The sequence below is a fragment of the Octopus sinensis genome, unplaced genomic scaffold (assembly GCF_006345805.1).
Source record: "Octopus sinensis unplaced genomic scaffold, ASM634580v1 Contig17611, whole genome shotgun sequence".
Taxonomy (NCBI): domain Eukaryota; kingdom Metazoa; phylum Mollusca; class Cephalopoda; order Octopoda; family Octopodidae; genus Octopus; species Octopus sinensis.
Window position 1 is genome coordinate 15001 of NW_021835173.1, and position 11361 is coordinate 26361.

Genomic DNA, 11361 nt, shown 5'->3' on the forward strand with positions numbered 1-11361 from the left:
AAGTTCAAATCTATATTACTGTTAACCCCTACTATTTTGAAAACGCCTCTCATTAAACTGTGGGAAGAGGAGAGAGAGAGAGAGAGAGTCTTTCAGATTTTTATAATTGGTCTACATATTGAAAAAAAACCCATAAATAATGCAGATTTTTCAGTTGCATAAACTAAATGTCAAAGCCGAAAGGGAGAAACTGCTTGCATCAACTTTCTATAAAAGCAGGTAGTAATTTTACCTGTAAAAGCAGATGGCAATTTTACCTTATTTTTATTCTTAATGCAAGTTTTAAAGAATGCAGTTCGATTTTAACCGTTACTTTTTCGAATCTATAACGGAAGTGACAAAGGGACAAATTTGGCATATTTTGCTTTATGAGTTCAGTAAAGGCAAGAAGGCAACGGAAAAGGCAAGGGATATTAATGCAGTGTATGAGGATCGGACAATAAGCGTAAACCAGTGTCAACAGTGGTTCCAGAAACTCCGAGCCGGAAACTGAAGCCTAGAAGACAAACCTCATCTTGGAAGATCTGTAGAGCTCGATGAGGACGTCCTGCAAACCCTGGTGGAAGAAAATCCCATTATAACTTGGATCTGGTCAGTCAACCATTCATCGACACCTGCGTGCCATCGGGAAAGTCAGTGAATTGGGGCAACGGCTTCCTCACAACCTTTGCGAATCTAATCGCGCACAGAGCGCGAATGTTTCCTCTTCTTTGCTGTCACGTTTCACGAATGAACCTTTTTTTGGAGAGAATAGTTACTGATGAGGAGAAATGGTTTCTATATAAAAATTTCAAGCGCCGAAAAGAGTGGGTAGAGGAAGGAGAAACTCCGGCACCTCAAGCTAAACACGTAATCAGTTGTCATCAGTTTGGTTGGATATGAAAGGTTTAGTAAACTTTGAACTTTTAAATCCAAACCAAATTATAACAAAACAGATCTACTGCGAGCAGCTTGAGCGGCTTAAATCAGTGCTAGAAGAAAAATGATTATCTTTACTCTCAAGTCGAAAGGTGTTCTTCCATGAAGATAATGTTCGGTCACATACAGCAAGGGTGACATTCCAAAGGCCGAAGTCATTTGAATGCGAAACGAATGCCCCACACACCATATTTGTCGGACATTGTCTTATCTGATTATCATTTATCCAGTTCAAGCTGGATCAAACCTCGTCCTCCCTGAGCTCTGGGAAAGTAAAGTCGATCCACTACTGCCTTTGGATGGTGCATCTTATTACAAGTCAGTAGCTTGCGGAATTTTCTATCAAGTGTCATTATTTCACTGGTATTCCAGTTAAGCATATTGAAGCCAGAAAGAACTATCATCATCATTATTATTATTGAGTGAGAGAGCAGTGCATGCCATCAAAGTGACACTGGGATTATTATTATTATTATATTATTATTATTATTATTATTATTATTATTATATTATTATTATTATTATTATTATTATTATTATTAGTGTGTGTGCGTGTGTGTACATATGAATATATAACTCCCTACTTCAAAACAATTCCATGCAAGATAAATAATTCATCTTACAATTAAATGTAATTCCGTGTGCAATTTATATGGAGTTCGTAGTTTGGAAATAAAGAATTTTATTACCAACTGGTTTATAGTGGTTAGATTGGTGAATAAATGTGTTTATTTTTATTGACTCAATAAGAAAGTCAGCTCCAACTAGATATAAACATAGAATTAAGTGTTATTTGATAAAAAATGTTATATTGTAAAACATTTAATTCGGCAAATACGTTACTGTTATTGTTGTTGACTGTCTTGTTATAGATAGAAAAGGTTATAAGGAAGCAGGAGAAGGTCCGAAGTTACGTAAAATATAAAATCATAGAACATAAAGAAACGTTTAATGCTGAAAACATAAGAGATTTCATTGATATGTATTTGCTGACGCTTGAGAAGGAACCAAACAGTGAAACGTTAACTGGTGAGTTTTGTATGAGCTGTTAATTATATTCTTATAATTCTTCAATGATGTCAATAAAAGAAATTAACAACAAAAAGAATTATTTTAATCATAAAATAAAATATAAAAGATATAAAGGGTATATTATAAATCATTTTGAAGAAACAATATTCTATAATAGATAATCCATATAATTTTCCCTTTCCCAAACATGCTTTCTTTATATGCACACACACACAGACACGCACAGACAGACAGACAGACACACACACACACACACACACACATACATACATATATATATATATATACATACATATATATATATATATATATATATATATATATATATATATATATGTGTGTGTGTGTGTGTGTGTGTGTGTGTGTGTGTGTGTGTGTGTGTGTGTGTGTGTGTATATATATATTTACTGAGATCTCCCTTTTAGTAGAAAGAATAGCTATAACTCTTTGACTGCTATTTCTAAACTCGGTGTGTGGTGAGGCAAATCGTTGCTAAACCCTTAATTACTTAGTATATATATATATATATATATATATATATATATATATATATATATATAAATATTCAATTAACTTGGGAAAATTATGAGAAAAGCTATTTCTATTCATTTTTGAAATATATATTATATATATAAAACTCAACTTGTGTGTCTGTGTGTTTAACTTCCCGGCACATCTCCTCATAGCGAACAAATCATAGAACCACCAAAAATGGGTCACTTAAAGTTTAGGCGAATGAAAATTGAACTGCGCTATTTCTGTTCCGAAATTCATTTCGCAAGTGCAAAAATCGATAATGTGTTTGTTTAGGCCTTATCCCATGCATTTAATAGTGAACTTTACTCAGTCAGCTGTTTGACATGAACTGTGTTCACCACGCGTGCAAGCATGCGTAAATTGCATGAAAAATTTTAAAAAATCAAGAAATAAATTTTCGGGATGTAGCCTGGATGGTTTTTTCGTATTAATCGTTTGGACTTTGTGAACACATGCCAATTGTTTTCATAATATTTATAACGCTTTGAATTAAACGTGACCATTTTGCGTTGAGTCTGCAGTTTGAATCACTTTAACCAAATTTTAGCAGGCCGGATTTTTGATCATCACGATACATCGCCAGCGACTCCCTGAATCTCTCCCCTGAGATCCCCGTTGAGAAATACTGATCTAAAAGAATAATTCAACAATGCAATTATTTGATTAACAAAAAATTATGAAACGCTTCTACGTACTTCCTATTGAGGAAATAGAATACATATATAATATATATCATTTTTATGTATATATATCCACATATGTATATATATATATGTATATGTGTCTGTGTATATATACATATATATATATATAATATATATATATATATATATTATATATATATATATATATATATATATAAATATTCAATTAACTTGGGAAAATTATGAGAAAAGCCATTTCTATTCATTTTTGAAATATATATTTATATATATAAAACTCAACTTGTGTGTCTGTGTGTTTAACTTCCCGGCACATCTCCTCATAGCCAACAAATCATAGAACCACCAAAAATGGGTCACTTAAAGTTTAGGCGAATGAAAATTGAACTGCGCTATTTCTGTTCCGAAATTCATTTCGCAAGTGCAAAAATCGATAATGTGTTTGTTTAGGCCTTATCCCATGCATTTAATAGTCAACTTTACTCAGTCAGCTGTTTGACATGAACTGTGTTCACCACGCGTGCAAGCATGCGTAAATTGCATGAAAAATTTTAAAAATCAAGAAATGAATTTTCGGGATGTAGCCCTGATGGTTTTTTCGTATTAATCGTTTGGACTTTGTGAACACATGCCAATTGTTTTCATAATATTTATAACGCTTTGAATTAAACGTGACCATTTTGCGTTGAGTCTGCAGTTTGAATCACTTTAACCAAATTTTAGCAGGCCGGATTTTTGATCATCACGATACATCGCCAGCGACTCCCTGAATCTCTCCCCTGAGATCCCCGTTGAGAAATACTGATCTAAAAGAATAATTCAACAATGCAATTATTTGATTAACAAAAAATTATGAAACGCTTCTACGTACTTCCTATTGAGGAAATAGAATACATATATAATATATATCATTTTTATGTATATATATCCACATATGTATATATATATATGTATATGTGTCTGTATATATATATATATACATATATATATATATATATATATATAATATATATATATATATATATATAAAACTTATAAATAAGGGCAAACGAAAAAATTTCTAATGCCAAATATGCCGAAAATTGGACATATTATCCATTACCATATAATTTTTCATAATACGCACGCTACTCGAAAAAAAGCCGACAGAAATTTCTAAAAAAATTCCATTATTACTATATCGGACCGATTTCAGGGTTAGTTCGTGAGAACCCTCCCTTCGTCAGTGATAAAAGTGGCAAAAAAATAAATGAGATACTTACACATACCCATAAATGAGATACTTACTCATACCCATGGGTATGAGTAAGTATCTCATTTATTTTTTTGCCACATTTATCACTGACGAAGCAGCACGGGACATTTAAAAACTTAACATCGGGCACTAATATAAGGAAATATCCCCAAAGTTATTATATAAGAGATTTTGTGCATTCGTAAATTTTTTAAATCCCTTTCGTAAAATGTTTGATCCCCACTTAAAACGTGGTTTCAGATCAAGTAACCTGCCGAAGGAGTTTTAACTGATGATAGTTTGATATATTTTTCTATTTCTGTATATTCGTGTACAGTCATGCTTGAAATGTTCGAGTGTAACTGGACGTGATAAGGCCTATCGCTTCAGAACTAGTCCCAGGAGTAAAAAAATCACCACCTCAGTTCCTGTACATGCAAATTTTGTTGGGGGCTAAGAGGGAGCAGGCGTTTCTGTATCGTTGAAATATATCTTCTGCCAAAACTAACTCAGTTGACCACGCTGCCGAAACGATCTATGCCACTCATAGCCCAACACAAAATGCTTATTTAGGCAAATCAAAGTGTAGAATATTTTCAAATGGGTATTTCTGCAGTGATTGGTCTTAACGTGTCCGATTACACTCGAACGAGTTGAACATAACTGATGCAAATATATTTTACCAAAGATGCTTCTTTGGGACAGTTATTATCCTTATTGTCATTAATTTATTCACTATTTTCTATAATTATGCACAATTATTATGCTTTTAAATCTAATTATCATTTCTACATCGAAGATGAGAATTTGTTCCACACAATTTGCGATTTATTTCTGGCTGGAACCGACACAACTGCTAGCCATCTTACCTGGGCTTTTGTCTGTATGGCCAAATACACGGATGTACAGGAGAAGTGTCGAGAAGAAATTGTACAGGTAAATTATTTATATATTTGTCCTCTTTTAATAGTTAATAGAGTTTGAGAAGATAGATTAATTGTGTAATTTTTATACTTTCTTTTCCTTTCAAATATTTCTTAATGTCCTCTGCTATTTTTCTCGCGTTTACTCACAGAGTAGCCATATCGTTTGAGCTTGCCAGATCGCTGGATCATGTATAATATGCGATACAGGCCTGTCCGATGATTGCACTAATCGGGTATGAAATTTCAAGTAGTTCACGTACAACACCTGTCGTCATTAAATGATATTTAACGATAGTTGGATTGAGAACTATTTACTGATGCTACAATAAATATATATGTATATATATATATATATATATATATATATTATATATATATATATATATCTATATATATATATATTATATATATATATATGTATATAAATATATATGTGTGTATATATACATATATATATATATATAATATATATATATATATATATATATATATTATATATATATATATATATGTATGTATATATATATATATAGATAATTGTGACCGCGTGTGTACCATTGGCGATTTTTTTCCTCCACCTTCCCTTCTTTGGATCTTTCCTTTTCCTGTTTCTGACGAAGAACTCCGCTCGAAATGTTAAACCCTCCTTCTTTCCTTCTTTCCTGAGCGTCCAATAATACCATACTTGTCCCACGTCCTCGCGTTGTTGTGTCTTCTCTTTGTATTTTCATGTTTGGATTAACTATTTATATATATATATATATATATATATATATATATATATATATATGAATTTAAGTCACAACGTATGGATTCAATTAATCCGATGGCACTCATAAGATCAGCTCCTTACTGTAGCATTCTACAAAACATGATATAGAATACGATACAAGAGAAAACCATTAGGAGTGTATACAGTTATAAATAACTAGAGAAAATAACATGAAGTTTATTTAACCATTGGAAGTTCTTATATTTCACCAAAATAATTCATTTTATTATATTATATAATAAGTAAATTATTTACATATCTGCATTAATATAAACAAGTTTTAAATTAATGTAGATACAAAGCTACAACATTAGGCGAGAGAAAAACCCATGTTAAACGATAATCCCTCGACACATTTCAAGTAAGCAAAGTGAATATTTAAAAATGGAGCCTTAATAGTTATGGGAAACAATAATAATAAAATTAATAGAAAATAATAAGACGGTTTTTTAAGAGAAGGGAGATTTAGCAGGATATTAAAAGAATAATTAGTTGATAGCTTTGGTATAAGAGAAGGAAAATCATATATTTACCGTTAATAACATGGGTTATTTTGCATGCTTTCAACGAATGTGGCATCGAAATCATGCGTAAACGGCTCCTTATCCAGAAATGGAAAGATTTTGCTGCTATTTCTTGCATGCCTTACTACCACCTAACCGGTATTTCGAGTCCATTACCGGAAACAGCTGTTACGTGGTAGTAGGGCGTGCTAGAAATAGCAGCCAAATCTTTGGCGCTGAGATGCGCTGAATGCACTCGAAAAAATTTTTGTAATGGTATTCCGTTGGGGTATTCTTTCGCTTTGACTCTCAGAATTGTCGTTTTGGCTCTCAGAACTCTCATCCAGATCAGCTGTTTTTATTCGTTAATTTCTGTAAGAAATTTTATATTTACTTTTGTTTTAAAGTGAAAGAGAGGAGAAAATGAATGATGCATGAACGTGTATATAAAATGGACGTGTGTGGGTGAGAGAGAGAGAGTGTGTGTGTGTGTGTGCCACTTACACATGAGAACACACGTTCACACTCTCACTCTCTCTATTTCTCTATCTCAAAAAAACACTTGCACACGTACATTTAAAAAAGATGTACGCATATGTAAACCTTCTCTCACTCTCTCTCTCTCTTCCTGTTTCTTTCCGTCTCTCTCTCTTTCTTTCTCCCCCCCTCTCTCTCTCTCTTTCACAAGCACACGTCTATTTCATGTACATATTTCTTTCACTTTCTCCTCGCTTTCACTTTAAAACTAAAGTAAATAAAAAAATACTTTTACGTAAATTAACGAACTCCGAATGACAGTTCTGAGAGTCAAAGCGAAGCATCGTCATTCACTGGAAAATGATTAAAAAACACATTAAAATATTGTCTGTTTAATGAAAGCTAAAATATAAACACTTATTGTACAAACAACTTACATTTTTGAAACAGCATTCAGTTAAAAATATTTCTAAATTATTAAAACTTTCTTAGAGAGCGCGAAAACTATGTGTGTGGATATGTCACAGATAACGGGCGTCTGTTTATGTTGGTTGACACGTCATGACATTCATGATATGTGTGTGTATTCTGTATGTGTATGTGTTGACGTCACGGAAGCCATGATTTTATTTCGTCAAGAGATAACAAGCAAAAATTGTGTTTAATTGTTTTCATTAATAAATAAATGTCCAAACATGACAAAAAATTGTACAGCACTGCCGAACGTAAGTATAAAAACAAATATGCAAAAGAAGTTAAGATAAAATCTACTATTTCTGAAATTGATACTACTGTTTATGGTGTTAATTTGGATTTTGAAATCGGGTAAGTTGGTCAAATGTGGGCGTCCACAAAATTAGGCAGTCATATAAGTAGCGTTTCTAGTTTTCTAGTAAATATTTATGGAAATCCAAGCCATATTTTAATTTACATTGTTCATATATCTGGAACTCCATGTATACCATGACTAGATTTGCATTGGGGCGACTTTTGCCCCCATAGCTGTCCCAGATATTTGTTCATAAATATTGTCATTAAACTCAAAAACGTTGTTTTTATGGATGAATTTTAATTTTCACTTCTGTCTGGGATTTCATGATGGAATTTTTCTAGCCAGAAACTTATTCCCTCCAGTCCATATTGGTGCGGGATCGTGGTATAGAGTTTTAGTATATCAGATGATACAATAATGGTAACTTTGTTAACGGTTGTAGGGAGGTGATGTCAATAAAGAGACAAGGTTCCATCTTTGGGATGTAGTTAAAATAGACAAATTCACATTTGGAACTTGAGAAAAGTGTTGCATATTTTTACAGTTCCACTCACAGATTGCACTTGTAATGTACGAATTAGCTGGTCGATTTCTCTCTCTGAAAATCCCAGTTTATCCACATTCTCCTTTAACAAAACTTAGTGCTCCAATTATTATAAGTATGAATATGAATTCAGAGCCTGGATATAGAAGCTGGAAATTTCGAAGTAGTTGTACATAGATATTCTCTTTTACTTCGATTTTCAAAGAGATATATATGGACGCATGTACGTACGTATGTATGTATGTATGTATGTATGTATGTATGTATGTATGTATGTATGTATGTATGTATGTATGTATGTATGTATGTATGTATGTTTGTTTGTTTGTATGCATGTATTATGAATTAAGTCTTTTGTGAATGCTTATCTATTTCAGATCACCAATGGGACCAGACCTGTTACAATGGAAGACAAACCACATATGACATACGTTGCAGCAACTCTTTTTGAGGTTCACAGAATTGGGACAATTGGTAAGAAGGCCGTCATGCAATTTTCAAAATACAACGATATCTCTTGTAATTCATATCGATCTTGAATCAGTACGCCAATGATATTCGCCCCAAAACTTTTATATCCCTGTGTTAATGGCAAAATTTCCTTGTGAATTACATTGTTTTTATTGTTAGTAAGCACTTTTGTAATATAATCTCAAACTTTGTTGGTTATACCGTCCCTGAAAGTCAACTCATTCTGACATGATCAATTCTCTTTCAGTTCTAATCTGTATTGTTACATTACAACATTTCGTCAATCCAGTGTTACATAAGCTCAGATCTCTAACGTTGCGACACAGACTAATTTAATACGCAATTTTACAGCAACAGTGTTACGGAACGAAATTTCTGTTTCAATACAACTCCACATTAACTAATGCTTATAAAGGTGTCACAGAATAATTACATCATCAAAGTTATGATATCCATAGTAACATATTTAATTTAGATTATCGTTAATTTGGGCTCTGTAAATATTTACAAAGATTCTTTTTTCTAGCTTCTGTAACTGCTCCACACACCGCTGAAGTTCAAACAACTCTTCAAGGTTATGATATTCCAAAAGGTACTCTCGTTTCATTCTTATTATTGGAAGCTCATTCTGATCCGAACCATTGGGATAAACCAGAGGAATTCCGTCCTGAAAGATGGATTGATGAAAATAATGAGTTAAAGAAAAATGAGGCTTTTTTACCTTTCGGTTCGGGTAAGTATTGTAAATAGATTTTAATGATTTAGTATATCTATAATCAAACGGTTCCCAGACGTGACCAACACAACATTTGCCTCGATCTAGAGCTAGACTACCTAATGATTGTTTTAAAACTGTATGTTAAGGGGAGATTTAATTATTGAATTGTAGAATCACCAGAGTTAAAACAGCAATCTACTTCAAATCTTATTTAAGTGCGTATTGATATTCATCATTTCAACAAAATAAGCATCAATGGTCCACTAAATACGCTACATAGAATATTTATTATCTAAACAAATATTTGGTCATTTTTTCTCCCGAGATATATCCTTATTTCTGTGAGCAAGACTCGATTTGTTTATCTTATTCATTTAATAACATATTTTTAATAAAATTACTTGATTCCTCGATTTCAAATTCAAATTTATAACTTCGCGCTATGGGAAACACTTACCTCCCTTTATATTAACAGTCATCTTGAAGGCAATCCCGTGTGCTTGAATACACGGGGTACCTTCAGGATGGTTGTAGTTTCTGGAAATCCATTTATAACATCTGACTATTGTCAGGGCGTGTGTGTCTATGACTGGAAGTCTGTTCGACTATATAAAGGGTGTAGGAGATAACAGCCAGAACATATTCACACCTAACTAAAATCAATGACGACTTATCTAATTTTTATCACTTGTATATGACACATGTTTAGCATACATAGTGTATGTTGCTTAATTTATAACTACTGCTTTATTTGTAGGTCCAAGAATGTGTTCAGGAATGTCATTAGCCAATATGGAAGCTTTCCTGGCTTTTACAAACATCTTACAGAAATTTCAGTTGGAAAGACCTGACGAAACACCAATGACGCTAGAGGGCAACCTGTCTGGCCTCGTTTATGCCCCAACGAATGATGATATCCGTGCAATACCATTGTGATATACTTTGGACAGCAAGAAGATATCTTTTGGAAAGTAGGGGAAAATTTTCTTCGTAGAATACTGGCAGATCCGCGATAGTAAATTATAGTATTTCTCTATGCTTTCACTCATAGTAGTTCTCCAACAATATTATTAGATAGACACACATGGTAATATATGTATGCTGGTATATCAATAGGAATATCTGCGGATATGCACCGTGACATATAGAGAATAGAAATAGACAAACTTTCGAGAAATATGGTGGACAAAATGTCTTCCTTTCCCTTCGTAATTTCCTTGAGTTACAGTTTTCTTTAAGTTGCTAATTCATGTACACTCCTTCGTATAATTCACGCAAATAAAACTATAAGATAAATTATCATTTCGTTATTGCATTGGCTTTGCGAGATTCTTTTTGTGATTTCGTGTGTTGATAGAAATTTTGTTGTGTCCAGGGAGAGACATTATGCAAGGAGTAATAACACACATACTGGCTCGATTCCGGTCCTTTTTTATTAGTCAATTGGTTAGAAATCCAACTAACTAATAGATTGTTTGTTTAACTTGGTTAAACAGTCAATCGTCTGTTTTGCTTTTGTTTGTTTGTTTGTTTTTGTTTTTTTGTCAAAGATCTTTCGTTGCTAATTGCAAAATATTCGATGAATATTTTTAGTCTTTTATGGAAGCTGCGTTTGTCTGAGACATTGTTGCGCGCCAATGTGCGCGTGAGCTTGAGTGCTTCTGTATGCATGTACGTATGTATGTACGTATATATATGTATGTATGTATGTATGTATGTATGTATGTATGTATGTATGTATGTATGTATGTATGTATGTATGTATGTATATATGTATGTATGTATGTATGTATGT

At 32.8% G+C, this 11361-nt stretch overlaps 1 protein-coding gene across 1 annotated transcript in view; it reads left to right on the forward strand.

Moving 5' to 3' along the window:
• LOC115231157 (cytochrome P450 2B1-like) overlaps positions 1–10917 on the forward strand; it is a 17335-nt gene extending 6418 nt beyond the window's left edge. Inside the window, exons 4-8 of the mRNA XM_029801238.2 lie at positions 1791–1947; positions 5183–5319; positions 8755–8851; positions 9375–9581; positions 10324–10917. Of these exons, the coding sequence (XP_029657098.1) occupies positions 1791–1947; positions 5183–5319; positions 8755–8851; positions 9375–9581; positions 10324–10502 (777 nt within the window). The 3' untranslated portion in view covers positions 10503–10917. The remainder of the gene's footprint in view (positions 1–1790; positions 1948–5182; positions 5320–8754; positions 8852–9374; positions 9582–10323) is intronic.
• Positions 10918–11361: the final 444 nt, after the last annotated feature.